The sequence below is a fragment of the Petaurus breviceps genome, unplaced genomic scaffold, assembly GCF_028583685.1.
Source record: "Petaurus breviceps papuanus isolate PSGF00001 unplaced genomic scaffold, PetGlider_PUasm1.0 118, whole genome shotgun sequence".
NCBI lineage: Eukaryota > Metazoa > Chordata > Mammalia > Diprotodontia > Petauridae > Petaurus > Petaurus breviceps.
Genome location: NW_027185616.1, coordinates 15,572,522 through 15,592,078, shown reverse-complemented (window position 1 = coordinate 15,592,078; position 19,557 = coordinate 15,572,522). Strand labels below are relative to the sequence as shown.

The 19,557-nt window shown below is 38.1% G+C and overlaps 1 protein-coding gene across 1 annotated transcript in view; it reads right to left on the bottom strand.

The window, feature by feature from the left end:
* Window positions 1–19,557, bottom strand: part of SVEP1 (sushi, von Willebrand factor type A, EGF and pentraxin domain containing 1) — a 355,921-nt gene that overhangs the window by 210,204 nt on the left and 126,160 nt on the right. The window contains exons 4-5 of the mRNA XM_069086632.1: window positions 2,717–2,875; window positions 1,577–1,756 (exon numbers count right to left, since the gene is read on the bottom strand). Coding sequence (XP_068942733.1) covers window positions 1,577–1,756; window positions 2,717–2,875 — 339 coding nt within the window. The remainder of the gene's footprint in view (window positions 1–1,576; window positions 1,757–2,716; window positions 2,876–19,557) is intronic.

Below are 19,557 nucleotides of genomic sequence, written 5' to 3'. Positions count from 1 at the left end.
AGAGAGAGAAGGAAAGGGATAGAGACTGAGATATTTCCCAAGATGTGGATATATTGCCTTTTGTTTCATGGCTCCAGCCTGCCCCCCTAATCTTAGGTAGCTACTTCACAAGTGTTTAACAGAGTTCACACAAGCAGAACCAGATGAATGAGTGGGGACCAAATGGCTCTAAACCTTAGCACCAAAGGAAAAACAATGCAAAGGATATGCCCTATTGCTGACATCATCAACAGCATCATTTCCACCAATAAAAGAGAACCCATTTTCTCACACCTCCTGTCTTTAATAGAAGGGGCAATAATCAGTCAAAGAGCACTTAATAAGCACCTACTAGGTGCCAGACACTGTTCTAGATCCAGGAGATACAAAGACAAAAGAGAAGCAGATTGACCCTGCCCTCAAGGAGCTTCCTTCAAAGCCCAGCAAAAACCCTGCCTTCTGCAGGGAGCCTTTCCTGATCCTCCTTAATGCTAGCACCTTCCTTCTTTGGAGTTCATTTCCTATTTATCCTGTACATAACTTGTCTGTACATAGTTATTTGCTCATTGTGTCCCTAATTAGACTCTGAGATCCTTGAGAGAAGGGACTGTCTTTTGCCTTTTTTTAAACATCACCAGTATTTACCATAGCATCTGGCACGTATTAGAAGCTTAATAAATTTTTTTGACAGATTGATCTCTCCACTTATTAAAGTTCAGGAATATATATTTCTACTACTACTTGCATATAACCCATGAATTTTAATATATTTAAATAAGTTAGCTTTATTATAATCTACAAATCTGTTTTAGCCTGCTGAACCTCTCTAGGAATTATGCTTTCTTTTTCTTTTATGTATTTCTCAGCAAGTAATTCTCAGAGTTCTTAAGTTATAATCCTTAAGATTATTCCTTGGTTTTCTATAACCTTTAATTTTTTCAGGTGGAGTTTCTTTCAATTCATCTTACATGCGAATGTATCTTAACATGCAAATGCAGCAGAGAAAGATTTCTGTTAGGCACATTTTTCCTATATTTTCCAGGGCATAATCTTTTTTGGAATTAGATTTTCTTCTTAGACTCATGAGACTGGCCTAAATTTGAAGAAAATGCAGATCCTCTTGGTGGAAAAAATGTAAGAGGGAATGTTTATCCTAGTCTGTCAAGCAAACTCAGTTGTTCTAATTAAAAACTTCCTATCCCTTCTCTCTTCTACTGTGATACTACATTAGAGATAAATATTAAGTCTTCTACTTAGGGTAAAAAACTCAACCTCATAAGTATAAGATAGAGAAGTGTGGCCAGACAGCAGTTTTTCTGGAAAAAAAACCAATAGGCCAAGGAATCGATAGAATTGCATAGTGCTGGGGTGGCTAGGTGGCACAGTGAATAGAGCACTTGCCCTGGAGTCAGGAGGACCTGAGTTCAAATCTGACCTCAGACACTTAACACAAAAACTAGCTGTGTGACCTTGGGCACGTCACTTAATCCCAATGCCCTACCTTATCCCCTCCAAAAAGAAAAAAAAATGTATAGTATTTTAAATCAATGACAGCAAACAGTAATCAATAAGCAAGTTTACTTGGTGATTTTCATACCTCGGCAGAAACTTTCTGAACCAGACCACAAACCACTGGGTTGACAGAGGCGAATGCTGCTTCCCACCAATTCAAATCCAGTGTGACAACGGATTCCACAGGCTGCATTAAAGTGGTTGTTGCAGATGTTCTGAATAAAGTAGCCGTTTTCAGGAGGTTTCAGGGCAGGGCAGTGGACCACTAAGGGTTAAGTTGAACAAAAACAATTTTTTAAAAAAGATTAAACTTAGTGGTTCACTATAGCAAAGTTCCATATTGAGTACAGAATGAATTTGGTCCATTGATTGGAATTCACACACATCCTATTTTTTTTCTTCCATATTACAGAGAAACAAACTAAGGCAAAGTGGCTTGTTTCAGGTCACATGGGGACAGAACAAGGATTTGATCACAAATCTTCTGATTCTAAATCTATCCTTCTGTAGGCTATATCTTAATAGCCAAGTCTACCACAGAAGATTCAGTTAATACTAAATATGCCTCAGTTGGACCCCATGGGCCAGAATAGTGAATTGGCACAAAACTGTCTTGTATAGTATCCTGCCCACATGTACACAGTAAAGCATAGCATTAGATTTAGAAATAGAAGACCCGGCTCTGAGACCCATCTCTGACACTTGCAAATAGTGTAGCTTTAGGAAAGCCACTTAAAATTGCTAGCCATTTTCTCCTTTTTAAAATGGGGAGGATAATCTTAATTACCAAATCACAGGGCTGTTACATACAAGCAAAGTGCTTAGAAAAAAAATCTATATAAACAATTATGATGATTTGAACCTCAATTTAAATTCTAATCTAGAGGATGAGAAAATTAATGAACCAAACTTTGAATATCACTGATATGGAATCAGTCGAATGTGAGCTCATACTGGTTTGGCATTACAGCCTTTTCTCCTTATCATCATTTCAATATTTGTCCCAGGTTACATTGATAATTCTGCCTCTGTTGAAGAAAGCCCTATAGACTCCCAGATCCTCTTACTCCCCAATACTCCCTACCCAGAAGTCAAAGAGAATTATGCATAAATAAGTACAAGTCATGACCCAAAGATGGAAAAAAATGGATTTTTTCCCCCATGAGAAAAGCAAAATTTGTACATTTTTTGTTTAACTAATTTTATTTTAGTGTGCTGAACTAACCTTCACATGTGTGACCTGTTGCCCGATACCCTTCCTTGCAGACACAGTCTTCTGGGGAAGTACTTCCAGGTGGGGATGTGTGGTTTTCATCAGGACATGGTATACAAGTGCTGATTCCTCCTGGTGAGCCTTCAGGTTTATATGTTCCTGATGGGCAAGCTGTGAGATAAGAAGCAAGGAACATGTCTTTTATAGTGGTGTCTAGTATTTTATTTGAAGCTTAGCAAGTTGTTAAAACAGAACTGAAAAAAAAATAATGATAAAAGCAGACCCTGTCAATGAAAAAAAAATACAATCCAAGCAAGCAAATGATTCACAAACATTTATTAAAGGTCTTACTATGTACCAGGAGCTGTGTTAGATGTTGGGTCACAAATAATAACTATAGCCAATATCTGTAAACCATCTTAAGGTTTGTAAAGCATTTTATATATATTATTTCATTTTATCCAAATAACAGCTTTGTTATTGTTCAATTATTTTCAGTGGTATCCCACTCCTCATGACCCCACGTGGGGTTTTCTTGGCAAAGATACTGAAGTGGTTTGCCATTTTCTTCTCCAGGTCATTTTACAGATGGGGAAACTGAAGCAAACAGGGTTAAGTGACTTGTCCAGGGTCACACAGTTAGTAAGTATCTGGGGCCTGATTTAAACTCATGAAGATGAATCTTCCTCATTCCAAGCCCCATTCTCTCTTCCCTGTGCCCTCACATTTGAGATAAATATTAAGTCTTCCATTTGGGATTAAAAAAACATTAAGCTCAGTGTAAAATGGAGAGGTATGGCTAGACAGTAGTTTGTCTGAAAAAAAAAATCAAGGTGTTTTAGAGGATAGCTCCAAGTTCCATACGACTCAACCATGTGATAAGACAACCAAAAAAGCTGATGCAGTCTTAGGGTACCCTGAGAAACATAATCTTCAGTAATAAACTGATCATCTCAATGCACTCTGCCCTGCTCAGATCCCATCTGGAGGACTGTGCTCAGTTATGGGTACCACGTTGTAAAGGACGTTAATAAACTGTCTTAGTAAAGATACACAATAAAAAAAAATGGAGGAGCAAAAGCTTTTCAACTTTATAGGGGCTGTCTTGTTACCACTAGAGGGGAGGAAACAAACCGCCAGTTTTTGGTCCTCCACGATCATTTGTAAGTAAGTCTCAAGTAGCCTCAAGTAGTACAGGGACAAAAGAGGATTATGGATTCTGTCCAGCAGTAAGAACTTGTAAGTTGCAGTAAGAACAATGATATTCCAATTAAGAAACTCTGGCAAGACAGTATGAAGTTACTTAAAGAAGTCATATCCATTGCCTCTAGTTGTTCCAGATAGATTATATAGGTAGGTAGACAAATAGATAGACCACTTATTAAGCACTTAATATACACCAGGCATTGTGTCATCATAACACTTCACTTTTTTTTTTTTAAAGCAATTGGGGTTAAGTAACTTGCTCAAGGTTACATGGCCAGTTATTTCTGGATGTGGTGCTAAGTATCTGAGCCCAAATTCAATCCCAGGTTATCCCAACTCTGGGGCCAGTGCTCTTACTCATTGCACCACCTGGCCACCCCCACACTTGATTTTTTTAAGCACCTACTATATTACATGCAATGTGCTAAACACTAGCAAATTAAAGCTAGCAAAAAGTGGTTTCTGTCTTCAAATGCGAGCCCATTGCAGAGAAACAGAAGTAATCAAATGGATGGAAATTGGTTCCAGGAAGAAAGGTTAAAAGAAATTGGATTCTGTTTAGTCTAAAGAAGAAATGGTTGAGTGTGTCCTGGTTACCATACTAATTAATCAATTCCATCCCCACCTTTACTCTAATCTCTAATTAAAGAATGAGTTGGCTCTTCTCATCAAGGGCCATTCATTGATTTCATTTCCTCCAACTCTCCCCCCCCCCTTTTTTTTATCTTTTTCCCCATTTTTATTCCTCCCTCACGCTGATCTTCAGTCTCCATCTACTGGTTTCTTTTGCCTACAATCATTTTCAAGTTTTCCTTATACTTAAAAGAAAAAAACAAACCAAATAACCAAAAGCTAAAACAAAATGAAACAAACAAAAAAAACCTCTCCCTACCAGGACATAGAGAGATGATATCTAAATGAAACCAATTAATCTCTCTCTCTCCTCTTTCTCTGCACCTGTCGGTCTCCTTTTCTACACCCAAATTTACGTACAAAAGAAAAGAAAAGCTTTCTACACTCATTGCCTTCATTTCATCTCCTCTCCCTCACTTGTCAGTCCTTTGCAATCTGATTTCTGATTTCATCATTTAACAGAAACAACTCTCTCCAAAATCACCAGTAATATCTTAACTGTCAGTCTAACGGCCCTTTCTCAACCTTCTCAAACTCTACGCCATTTGACGATGATTACTGTCTCCTCCTCCCAGGTGTCTTTCCCTCTACGACTTTTCATGACACTGCTCTCCCTCTTGGTTGTCCTTCTACTTGTCTGTCTTATCATTCTGATTCTCCTTTGCTTGTCATTATTCATATAATAACTCAACCATGGGTGTTTCCCAGAGCTATGCCCTGGTTCATCTATGCTTTCTCTACAATCACTCCACGATCTCAACTCCCCAGGGACTAATGATCACATCTTCAGAGACCTAGCAAATGCATGCCCCCGAACTATTCTCTCTCCTAAGCTCTACTAGCATATGCCTGGAATCAAAAGATCTGGGTTCAAATTCTACCACTCACATACACTATGTGACTGAGTTTATTAACTTCATTCTGTCTCACTTTCCTCAATTGCAAAATGAGTGGGCTGGATTAGATGGTTTCAGAGATTCCTTCCAACTCCAACTCTATGCCGCATGTTTCAGAGGCATCTCAAACATAATCCTCTTTCCAACTTCCCTATTTCTGTTGCGAATCCTTTCATAGTCACTTAGATTCATACTCTTGGCATGATCTTTACCTCTTCATCCCCCTTTACTCCACATATCTAATGATTCTAATAATGCCATTTCTACCCCAAATATCTCTTGAATTCTTTCCCTATTCACACAGCCTCCATAATCTTCTGATCTCCTCCCTATATTACTGCAGTTGCCTCTTAACTGGTCTTCCTATATCAGATCAATCCCTTACCCAATCCATGACAAGATTTTGGTTCTATGTAGTAGCAAAGATCATTTTCCTACAGTATAAGTCTGATCATGTAACTCATAGAGTTAATAAATTCCAAATTACTATTGCCTCTAGGATCAAATATAAGTTCTCTTTAAAACCTTTTACAACCTGGTCTGAACATGTAGTGGTGTGAAGTTACTTGGGGTGAGTAATAATTTTGATGTGGTTTCATTTTATGATAGCAATAGTCCATCTGCGCTTTTATTGATGCTAGTCTGCAACTAACTGCCCTTGACCACATGAATCCACAGAGTTGTTTTCCCCGTCTTTAGTTCTCTGGCAGCTGTATGCTTATGGATTTGGGGGTCATAATAATGTGTTTCAATTTTCTCTTATATGTATCTCTTAATTCTGTGGTTTTTGAGAATGGATAATATGCCAAGAAATGGTACAAAAGTTATAGTTCCTAAAGGGCTCATTTCATTGACTGATAAAATTATTGCAGTGGCTGTTGGTGTGGGAAAGTCAGTGTTTTAAAGACCTTTCAAGTCTATGATGAACAAACACCAGTTATACCAAAATATGAAAATGAAAAATAATAGCAAGAAGTGACAAGCTATTGTTGTAAAAAGCCTATCTCATTCTAAAAACACAAGCAAAGACCTTCAAAGGCAGCTGGTAGGTGGAAGGGTTGTTTATGCTTTCCCTACAGTGTGGCATAGACTTCTTGAAGTCCGAAGAACAGCAACAAGACCGATTGTTAAAATGGCTGCAGTATTGGAGATTGGAAAAAGGTCATTTTTACTGATGGAACCCATTTTTTTCCCTAACACTCCACTTCTTGTCAGAAAAACACAGGTGAGACTTTAAATTCTGGACATCTTCATCAGATTTTAAAACATTCACCAAGAAATGTTTTGAGGATTTTTATTTCAAGTAGTCTTGAAAGTCTTTTCCCCACTGAAGAAATGACAAATTCTTATTAGCATATTGACATGCCAAGAAGCAAAATTACTCCACAATTGCAGAAATTCCCAAATGGAAATGAAATACTGTAACATGACCTTGTACTGGACCACATTTCACAAGAGGCTGAGAAATATATCCATAAGATGAAGGCAAAACTGATTCAGCAGCCTAGGAACACACTTGATTTAAATTCTATTGAAAACCTATGAACTTTAATGAAGGCAAGATTTGGGAAAACGAGTTATTTGGCAAAGGTCCAATATAGCAAATGCAATTTTATGAAGGAGAATTAAAACTTTGCAGCAAGTTTTTCTGATACAGATCTTATTTCCAAGATATAATCAAAATCATTTATATGACAACTATGTGCCCAACTAAGTCCTTTACACACATTATCTCATTCAATTATCACAATAAACCTGGATGGTAAGTATTATTATTATCTTAATTTTTTAGATGAGGAAACTGATGCAAATAGGGGTTAAACGACTTATCCAAGGTCACACAGCTAGTAAATGGATGAGGCTGGATTTGAATTTAGGCCTTCCTGATTCCAGGCATAGCACTTTAACCACCATTATACCATCCAATTGCTTCAACATAAAGAATTGACTCAAATCTATAAGAAAAATAGCCACTTCCTAAATAGATAAATTATCTAAAGATATGAACAGACAGTTCTCAATGGAAAAAAAACAGGCTATATATAGTCAGATGAAAAAATGCTCCAAATCACTACTAATTAGAGAAATGCAAATTAAAGCAATTCTGACATTCCATCTCCTACCCTTCCAAATGGCAAAGATAAGAAAAAAATGATAAATGTTGGAAAGGCTATGGGAAAACAAGCATATTGATGCAATGCTGGTAGACTTGTGAAAGGGTACAACCATTACATAAAGTAATCTGGAATTATACTAAAAAAGTTACTAAATGGTATATATCCTTTGACCCAGCTATGTTCTCTGATCCATTTGTTCCACTGCTAGACTTTTACCCGAAAGAGATCAAAGAGAGAAGAAAAAGAAGTCCGTAATGTACAAAAGTATTTATGTGGTTCTTTTTTTGTGTGATGGTAAAAAAACTGGAAATTAAGGGAATGTCCATCAATTTAATTAGTTGTGGTATAGGAATGTGAGGGAGTATTATTGTGTTGTAAGAAAAGAGGAATAGAAAAATAGGCAGAAGGACGATTTACACAACACCAATGTAAAAACGAACAATTTTGAAAGCTGAAAGAACAGTGATCAATACAGTGATTATTCACTACTACAGAGTAATGGTGAAACATGCTATCCCTAACAGAGAGGTGTTAGACTTAGGGTACAGAATGAAACATACATGTATACATACATATATATACACACACACTATATATCTCAAATATATATGGACACATATATGTGTATGTATGTGTGTATGCACACACACATATTTGAATACAGCCTTCAAGGGAGTATCATTTGCTTAACTATTCATGTTTCTTAAAATAAACATGTTTTTCTTTTCTTTTCCAGTGGAGTAAGGAGTGGGAGGGAAGTGGAAAAAAACAGATTTCAGTTAATTTTTTTAATAAAGAGGTGAGGATATGCTATAACTTTGAAATGTTACAAGTATTTTCAGATGAGATCACTGAATCCTTAGATTTATTTAACTGTTTTCATGTCTTGTAAGAGACTTCTCACAAAGGGGAACTATTCAGTAAATGTTTCCTGCTTAAAAACAAAATGCATCAATAAAAATTTAAAGAATGCATGTCAATATTTATGAAGTCAGTGCCAAATCATGTAAAACAGGTTACTGCAGCAAAAGCAGAATCCCTAGTAGGTGATTAATCTCCATTTTATGTTGATTTTTATTACCTTCAATTTCAGTGGGTGACATTAATCTGATCTCATCCATCAATTTTGGAGTTATACTCTGTTGGGGGTTTGATGTACCAATTATAATTCTCAAATTATTTTCTCTAAAACATTGTCCTTCACTGAATTTTGATTAAAAAGTCACAAATTAGGAGATTTCCATTTCTTTGTGAATTTCATGAATTTTTATACTTTCTTTCAAGTAAGTACTAAAAAGAAAGTAGATTCTAGCCCCACTGTCACTAAGTTTGGTTTATAATTGTTATTTTTCAATTACCAGGGAAGGTACAAAATATAGTTTAAAAATTTTACTTTCAATCTGTAATTGTTATTTCACCAATTTCTTTGTTTAGAATTTGAATCCAGTGAAGTCAATGCTAATGCTTCAGAAAAACTTCCAAGCATGAGAATGTACAACTAACAAAAAAGAGTTTGGCTGATAGGGAAACACATTTGATTACGCCATCTTTATTTTCAGAGTTTCTCCCTGAAAAAAATAATCCATTTTAAAAGTGATTTATGAATGCATCTTTAGCTCACATGTTGGATCTCAGAGTATAAGATGGTAAACAAAGGTTAGATTTTCTTTCACTCTCTCCACCCCTGCCCATTAATCCTCCATATCTACCTGTTGAAATGCTTTCCTTCGAGGCCCAACCCTTGCTCTCTCCAGGGACTTTTCTCTGATTCTTCCCAGCTATAAGTAACCTCTTCCTCCTCAACTCTCTTAAATTCTTATCTCTCTTTGGCATTATCATGTTCCATTTTGCATTAAACTGGGCCTCAGTTTACTCATTTGTAAAATTAGAGGGTTGCACTGAAGACAGCTACTGTCTTTTCCAGGTCCAGATTTATGCTCCTATTATCCCTGATCATCTGTGTACATGTTTTATCTCCGGTCAGATGGTAAGGACCTCGAGGGCAACATGCCCTAATTAATCAACCAACAAGCATTTAGTAACTACTAGTTGCTGTGCTGGAATTCAAAAGATTCCAAGAACAGCCTTACTCACCTTCATATTCTATACAGCCTTGACCAGAAGAGCCAGATAAGGAACAGAAATATAAACCTTAACTGTTTTGAAGAGTGCCTCTGTAGAACCTAACTACTGACTTCCTCATCTTAAAACAGATTTTCTAGGACGAGTCAATAATTTCATGGTCTTGCTGCCCCACAAATGTTTAGAGTAATAATGGGTTTGGAAAAGTGTGGGATGTTGTTGTCAGGGCTGTTGCTTGTGAAACTGATCATGACAATGATGGAAAACAGGGGAAGACTATGCCTGAAAAACATTGTACAATTCTAACAAGAGAAGCGTGAGCAGAATCCTGAACAGCTAAGAAATCTTTTTTCCCCCTGCTCTATGACTAAGCAAAGCTTTAAAAGGTTGTGGTTTGAACAAAAAGTTTCACAAGTCTTGTTAAATTGTCATTAGGCTCTGGTTATTGTTTTTTTTTTTTAATGTGGATAATATTTCCTCCCTGGAAAGGCACCAAGTATTATTTCCTAACTTTGCTCCATGTTAAAAAAAAAGTATGCAGAACACTTTCCATTAAGAACACATCTTGGCTGGCATCAGCTACTGTTACTGGAAGTATGATTCCTAAAGTTCTCAAGTGGTGCCAATATCAGATTTTCTTCATTTGACACAACCCAGCCCTTTGCCATGTTTCAAGCAACATGAAGGAACAATCAATTTGCTTTTTGCATAACACAAAAGGTATCCTTCTTCCAAAATATTGAGTAATCATTTCTTTTAAAAATTGTAGATGAAAATGAGGGCCTTTTCTCTGCAAAAATTCAACTCAGTTCAAGAAGCATCGAGTAAGAATGTTGGGGATAGAATAAGGATGGGGTCTAGACCTGTGATTTCACTGGTTTAGGAAGTTTTGGGTGAAGAGGAATCTCTTCTACCAAAGCAGGCCGCCATTTTCTTTGCAACTTAACAGATTTAGGGAAGGACTTGGAATGAGGAACCCTTGATTCCAAAGATATAAGCTCTAGTTACATATACAAGTATATATCCAAATACAAGTATTCTATTGGTAGTTCTTTACCTATTTCTCCTTACCACCTTTTCTTCTACCCTTGTCTTAACCCAGCGCACTCTTTTCATTCAAGACAGGAGGTAAGAAGAGGGTGGGGAAATTTTTTCTTTTTTTCTTTTGTCAGGACAATTTTTTCACCATTTCTCATGGGGCTCCTCAAGCCTGTCTACCATTTTCTCAGGTAAGGCAAGGATGACTTGAGAATTCTCTAGTCACTTGGTGCCATCTTTCCAATACAACAAAACCTTCACGTATCTTCTGCCTGGGTACTTCTGCCCACTTATCTCTTTGACTCTTCCTTTTTTCTATCTTCCCTTTTCTTACTTTCTCTAAAAGTTATCACCCTCATTCTCAGGCATATGTGCCCTTGTGGACATTACTCTTCCTAGTCTTTCTTTGTGGGGGATAAGACAAGGCGAAAAAAAAAAAATCCCAGGATCTTCTGTGTAAAGATGCAATGAGACAACATCCTTGTCCTTAAGAAATTTAAAATCTGGTCACAGAGAGATAAGAAAAGCACCCAGATAAATATAAAAAACTAAAACACATACATAGTATAAAGCAGAGGTCAACAGAAGGAATGAAAAGTGAGGTAAGGAAGATCATTTTTAGTTAGGGAGGAAATCAGGGAAGGTGTTAGAGGAAGAGTTGCCTAAATTGAGTGTAGGGAAGCATTTCACTAGCTAGAGATGTTCATGGGAACTCTTTGACTTCACCTAAGTCACAGAAATAATAAGCAGCAGAGGCTGAATTCAAGCTTACGCCATCAACCTCCAAATCCATCATTATTTCTACTATGCTACCCTATAGATCTGACCAATAGCTCACAATCAGGAATCTGAGCTGCAGATCATAGATGAAATAGACCAACATTGTGGTGAACAGAGGCATTCCAAAAGTTGACGCACCCCTAGACATTCTCATTAGGCCTGAAATTGTACCATTAGAAATTCTTTCTACCAGGTTGTTAGGCCTCTTTTTAAAAATGCAAGAAAAGTAAGAAAACATCCAAGAAAAGTAACAAACAAAGCTTTATTACTTATGCACACATTGGTGTGAATAAGTTTATAAAACAGCTAATTGAGTTAAGGGCATAGAAGAAAGCAAATTTGCATCGCTTAGAGATGGCCTTAAGAGATGCAGCAAGTGCTAGTAAACAGAGAAATTACCCCAAAGCCAAGGAAAAAGTGGGGTTTAGTCCCATTCATGCTGCCTCTCTAACCCTTTGGAAGGCAACTAGTCTCTCTAGACAGCTCTTCTAAGATGATAAATTCCCTGCACTGGTACAGGGAGTTCCAAGGACTGATAGATCTGCAGATCTGGCTTTCCCTCTCTACTGCCCCAAAGACAGCCTTGGAAATCCTTACAATAGATTTTTCTTGTGTTTTTTTTTTGGAGGGGGGAAGGCAGGGCAATTGGGGTTAAGAACTTGCCCAAGGTTACACAGCTAGTAAGTGTTAAGTGTGTGGGGCTGGATCCAAACTCAGGTCCTCTTTGCTCCAGGGCCAGCACTCTATTCACTGTGCTACCTAGCCGCCCCTACAAAAGATTTTTAATTGGAGAATATAAAAGGAGGGGCCAAAGGCCATCTTTTAGATATCTGTAAATGGCTTCTAGAGATATATAAAAGCTACCTTTTACATATCTAGTCTCTCTTTTTTTTTTTTTGAAGGGAGAGAAAAGATAGATGAATAAGAAACAAAATAATATCATGCCTCTGGAGAGAGATGCCAGCACAAAGTCACAATTAGCTAACTCCTGTCCAATAATACTATATATTTGCAATTTGCTGACAGCTCCAGAAATAACTTTATGACTCAAAAGTTCACAATATTACTTTCTTGGCACTCCTTAAACAAATATTTCAGTCACTTATGTCTTCATTATTTCTTAATACTTTTCTTCCCAATTTAGGCATTCTTTAAAAAGAAAGGACACATGGCAAATTTTACTTTTCAATACGGGTTACTACAGACTTAATGGGTTTTGATGGAATCAAATCAAAAGATTATGTTTTTTAAACACAAGTATTGGCAAAAAAAAATAAACAGGAAGTCAAGAGTTCAAAAATCTCTCAGATTCAGTTACATATAAGATAGGTATTGATAACAGTATCCATAAAGTTCAGTTTTTTTTTTCAACAATTTTGGATGACAAACTTGCATAAGAACATCTCATTCTACTTAATTATGGGGATCACTGGCACACAATGTTTCCTTGGATGGCCTATCAGTTTTTACAAGTTTTTTTGTCTTAAATCTGGAAAACAGCAATCCCCTGATTCCCTTTCAGAAAACATTGTGAAACACCACAAATATTTTATCTTCCTAATAATGTTCTCTACCCCATCTTTAGGAAGAAAACATTGGACTAAATGTCATAAATCACTTTATTGATTTTCCTTTTTAACTCTTTTTTAGGACTATGGTTCAGGTTGGTGGAGTTAAGAGAAACTGAGAAGTTCTTTTTGCCTTAACTTTTTCATAGGTTTATAATCTCAGAGCTGGCAGGTACCTTAGAGGTTGCCTAGTCCATAACTTTTAAAATTTTTTCCACTTGTGACCCCTTTGGCACTTTTTAAACTATATGAAATTGTGACCCATGGTTGAAAAAGCACTGATTCTAATCCAATCTCTTACCAATGCATAAATGTAATGGCAAACAAAGTAGTACTTTGCTGCTTGTTTCAGCTATTCAAGTACCTTTGAGTCTCACCTTTGGTTGTGTCCAGTCTTTGTTGGAAACAGTATACATTGTGTTGCCCTTAATAGGCCTAAGGAGCTTGGAGACCTTCCCTGCCCTTAATAGCCCCACATGGAGCCCACGGTGGGAGGAGGTTGCCTATAGAGCACATCAGGAAGGGTGGAACTGGAAGGAGAAGAGCAGATAAAAGCTTAGGCATGAGCTGGGACCAAGCAGAGCTTAGAGGGAGGATGTTTGTGATGTCCAGCACTCCATCTGTCTGTTCTGTCTGTGTTGATATTATTTTGTCAGAATGAAGCATTCTGACGTTACCAGAAGCCTTAAAAGAGGACTTTACTGCTGACTTGTGTTTGACTTCTCAGACAGAAGCTTTGTCTGTTGGTTTGCGTTACTTTGTCAGACAGAAAGTGAATTGAGATGATAGTGCCAGCAATGTGTGTAAATATTGTTGTAGCTCTGTTAAGCTTTGTCTTCCTAGAAACAGAAACTTTGAAGAGTTCGGAGTGGAGCGGTAAACTGAGATACAGAACTGGAGTGGAGAGCTGCCTACGTGTGAGTCCAGACAAGAGCTGGAGTGTGGAAGAGGAGCCCTGGGGTCTGGAAGTCAGCTTCCACTTAAGATGAGAGAGGACCTCACTTGGTCCTCTGCATTGACTGATGAGATTGGCACTTACCTAGGGGTAAATGGTGTTTGTACTTTCTGCTACTCCATAAGGATAATTGAAAACCCACCTCTAGTTATACTATGTTATATACTATAGTTATACCACTAGACTATGTGATTAGATCCTTAAAGTTATTCACAGCAGCGGTCCTCAGGAGAGTTTCTCATGATTGGCTTTACAATAACCCAGCTCCAAACTACTTTTCAGACCTTATTTTGGCTTCATAGTCTGGGCAAAATGGATGACTAGCTGTTTCCAGATTATTTTCTTTGCTCTAACCCTTCCATGCCTTTGTATAGATTGTTTATTCCATTTGCTTGGAGAAGCAGGGTGAAGTATCTTGGGAGAGGGAGAAGAAGGGGTGTAATAAGAATGTAAATTTTAAAGATCTTCCCTGCCCCTAGGCTAATGTGCACCTGAAGCCTGGGGTGGGGGAGGCTTGTTTTTCAGTAGATACTTCTTGATTGGCCAGTGAGTCAATAAGGTTGTTACATTCTCTGAGCCAGGAGAAGGCTATATAAGCCCTGATGTGTGGCTTTGTTTTGGGGACTCACTTTGAGAAGTGTTCTGTGATTTGATCTGAATTCTGGGAAGCCGTTGTTGAGAGTCCCCCGGCTTTGAAAAACCCAGAATGTGGAAACCCAGATGTTGACTGGGTATGGATGTAATGGTTGGACAGTTTGGAAATCTGTCTACTTGATGTTTCTGTCTTGATAATTCTGCCTGTATACTTTGAGGTTCAGGGTGCTGACCTTTTCTCCTGAACAAGGTAAACGATATATGTCTGACTGATTAAAGTAAGCTTGTTAACCCATTTTGAGTTGCTTTCTTTCAACAAAGCAGATCCAAGAACCTATGGTAGCTGCAAACCCTGAGGACGCGCTTGGGGTGCTTGCTGCTACAAGGGGGAGACTGAATATAGAACCAAAAAGGACACGAGCTTAAAACTGATTCTGACACTTATTGGCTAGCAGTGTGACGATGGGAAAGACATTGAACCTCACTGAGCCTCAATTTCCTCATGTGTAAAATTAGAATAATATTACATTATCTCCTTCACCTGGTTGTTGGGAGAGAGCTTTGTAAATCATAAAGCACTATATAAATTTAAAGTGTCATTAATATCATTAGAAGTCTGTAAGAAATCACAAAATTCAAAAATCTTTAAAATTATTCATATAGAAAAAAAACATGACTTTTAGGCATAATATTTGTAAGAAGTATTTTTTTTTCCACCAGCATTGGCTTAAAGAATTACAAGAACTTAAAATTTCATTGTATGCTAAAGGTCTGGTTACCTAACAAGTGGTAGAGCCAGAGTGAATCGACCATGGAGGGGAGAGAGCAGAGCATCTTAACAGTATCGGCACTCTTCTCAACTTTCTCATTACTGTGGAGGGCACCAATATCCCCTCAGTTACTCAAGCTCTCGGCTTCTGTTTCATCCTTAACTTCTCACTCTCACTCACCTCCCATATCCAATCTTCTGCCAAAGGTTTTCATTTCTAACTTCACAATATCTCATCCATATGCCCCCTTTCTTTCCACCCATAGGGCCACCACCCTGGTATAGAATCCTAGGGACTTCTTCCTGGACTACTAAAGGAGCCTTTTGATTGGTCACCCTACATTAAGTATCCCCCCTCTCTGATACATCCTCTACTCAGATACTATGATCATTTTTCTAAGGTTTGATCTGACCATGTTAACTCTTTGTTCAATGATATCAATGTTCAATGATCAAGTGCCTCATCTTAACTCAGGATCAAGTGTCAACTCTTCTGTTTGGCATTTAAAGCTCCTCAACCGGCCCATTCCCATCTTCCCAATCTTCTTTTACATTTCGCTCTATGATCCAGAGAAACCGGCCTATTTGATGTTTCTTGTATGTCGCACTCAATCTCCTAGGTCTATGCCTTTGCACTGATTTGCTTTCATGCTTGGAATACTCTGTCCTTCCCTGGTCCCCAGACTTCAGCTTTTAATTTTCTTCAAGAATCAGCTCAAATCCTCCTGATTGCTAGTGCCTTTCCCTGCGATTACTTACTTTCCTCCTACTTCGTATAAACTTCATATTAACTTAGTTGCTTACATGTTGTCTCCCCATTAGAACGTCAGTTCTAGGATGGCAGGTACTGTTTTTTGACTCTCTTTGGATCGCCAGCACACATCACGGTGCCTGGCACATAGCAAATGCTTGTTAGCTTGGTTTCTTGTACTTAGTGTACAGTTAATTAATTGTTGTATATAGGAATTGAGTCAAGGTTAGTCTTTCAGGCAACCACGTCCTTACAGGAAAGAGCAAAACCACAGGTTTGGAAGAAGGCATGTACAGACAGGAATAACAGCTTAGGGTGATTTTTCTTTTTCACCTTTTGTTTTTTCTCTTCTGTCTTCACAGCTAAAGGGAGTTTGGGCACCCAGTCACGGAACAGGAAGCCGAGCAGCACACTCAGATTCCTGTTAGTGAAAATCTCTATTAACAAATAGCATGCATTCCAGTGGTACACTTTTCTGTTGGAAATTTCATAAGTGAGGATAGAAATAATGTAACATAGTGATGCTTTCCGGGATGGCCAATCAATGTAGTTATGGTAGAAGTACTCATTAAAAGACTAGCATCAAGAGAGATAACATTCTAGGAAACCAAATACATGTCTGTGAGTCTTGGGGTGTGTGCAGTGGGAATCCAGGTGTTATATTAAGGTCAGGAGGAGGGGAAGAGAAGGCAACTCAACCTGTACTCATCAGGAAAGTTTTTATGAGTGGAAAAGTCTATTAGAAAATAATCTGTCAATCTAATTTCCAGATCAAGTCATTGATCAAGGTTCATGGTCTATTCTTAGCATCTCTTGTGACTAGAGCTCCAACAACCTTATGCAGACTTCCCCTGTTTCCCCCTCTCTAAGAAGCCAAGAGGGTCATTTAGCAGGAAGAGACTATGGACTAACCTTCCCAACTCCCAAACTAGACTAAAAGGCATAAAATTAGAGGATATATATTTTCAAGCTTGGTAGAGTAGAGGATAAAAGGCTAGTTATGATATGATATGAGCTACAGAACTTAGGAAAAGAGAAGTAAAAAGTTTGGTCCTGTGGCTAGAGACATGGAAAGAGAAGACAGCTTAAGAGGGAAACAAAATTCTGATGATATAATTGTAAGAAAAAAGGCGGGCATCAGAAGACTGACAGAACTGCATAGGAGACCCTCGTATGCATGATATCACATGATATCACATGGCAAATCTCATTTATTCTCATTTTACAGATGAAGATGTTGAGGTACTAAGAAGCTGAAGGGTTTGCCTAAGATCAGATAGCTAAGAAATGTTCAGGGCTCTTACCAAAGAAAACTTATTCTAATATTAAAAGGATGTGTACAAATGGTAGAAGGGGGAAACCACAAATGGGGCTAGGACCCATATGATTAGGAAGGCTGAAACCTAGAATGAGATGAGGCTTGAGAAAAAAGCCTAAGAATTTTCAAAAAACCCAGCTCCAATTAAAAGTAACAAGGAACATGTTTGATCAGAGCAGATGGTGTGGTGGCAACAGATGACAGGAAAAACTGAACTTCCCCTATTTGGCTCCCAATTTTCACTATCAATAAGAATGATCTTCAAAATAGAAAAGGTAGAGAAGATTAAAGGGTAATTGAAGTCAAAGGTTCTATACTAAGGGTGGGGAACCCCAGGTCCAAGGTTCCTTCAAAAGTCATCCTTGAGAACCTGGGGGCCACATATGGTCTTGAAGCTGCAAGTTTCCTATCCTGGTACTATACTATGCAGACAGAAGACAGTGAAGAAATGAAATAGAAAGGAAGGCGGTAGAAAGGGGGAACGAAGTAAAAGCAAACAAGAATCCTTGGTGGTGGTGTGCTGGCTTAAATTTAAAAGTGAGCATGAAAGAGGTTAAAGTGCTCTGCCCGCGATCATAGAGCCGGTCTTTTATCCATTCCGCCACAGCTGCAGAATGCTTCCGCGAGGCTATAGTCCTTCTTTTCTCCTTCTCTGCCTAGATCCCAGCTTTTTACTCTTTCTTATTTTCTTTTTAATCCTCCCTTCATGTTCCTCCCTCCAACATTTGAGTTTGTTTTGCTTAAAACCATTCCCTTGCCTTAGCACTTTGCTTGGTACGTAACAGATAGATAGCAATAGATGCTAGTGGACTGATTCACTTTGCCTTTCCCTTTCAGACCCTCCATGGTTGGGTCTTAATAAATATTGGTTTAGTTGACTTGAAATGAACTTCCTTTCATAAAATGTATAACTGTGGTTATTGTTGGATTGTTTTCAGTTGTATCCAACTCTCCATGAATATATTTGTGATTTTCTTGGCAAAGATACTGGGGTACTTTGCCATTTCCTTTTCCAGCTCACTTTTACAGATGAGGAAACTGAGGTAAACAGGGTTAAGTGACTTTCCAGGGTCACACAGCTAGTAAATCTCTGAGGCTGGATTCAAGCTCAGGAAGATAAGTCCTCCTGATTCCAAGGCCAGTGCTATATCCATGGAACCACCAGACTATCATACAACTACAGTGGGATTTCTCTAATAAAAGCAAAATATATTATATAAGTAGTACATCAAATTAGTGAATTAGTGGAACCAATGGGATACTATATGCTAAACCTTTTGCAACTTTAAACTATGCATTCATTTATATACTGATTTAAGTTTTGAAAAACATTTCGCATATGTAATCTCCTTTGATCCTCACAACAATCCTATGAGGAACATATGAGGAATTAATCCTATTTAGAGGAGAAAGGGCAGCTGGGTGAAAGAGTAGATAGAACCTGCAGCCTGGATTCAGGAAGGCCTGAGTTCAAATCTGGCCTCAGGAACTTACTAATTGTGTGACCCTGGGCAAGCTATGTAACCCTGTTTGCCTCAGTTTTCTCATCTGTAAAATGAGCTGGAGAAGGAAATGGCAAACCATTCCAGTCTCTTTGCCAAGAAATCCTCAAATAGTGTCATGGAGAGTCAGACACGACTGAATACAAATGAATAATAAAAGAGAGAACTGAAGTAGACAGGGGTTAAGTGACTTGTGCATGGTCATGCAGTTGGTAAATGTCTGAGGCAGTATTGAAAATCAGGTCTTCCTGACTCCAAATCCAACACTCTACTGAACCATTTACCAAAGTCAGCAGCTTCTATATGCACATATTTGGTCCAGATCTATGATTTTTTTCATGTATGGAACTCCTGATGAGGAAATCACCTTGATTAATGCAACTAGTCTGCCATTTATAGTCTTAGATGGTTACCTGGACACTGAGAGGTTAAGTAACTTGCTCCAGGGCATGTGACCAGTTTATGAGGCAGTGTGGTACAGTAGAAAGTACACTGTAAATAAAACACTGGCCCTAGAGTCTGGAGGACCCGAGTTCAAATCCAGCCTCAGACACTTGACACACTTACTATGCGACCTTGGGCAAGTCACTTAACCCCAACTGCCTTGCCTTCCCCCTTCAAAAAAAAAAAAAGAAAGTACATTG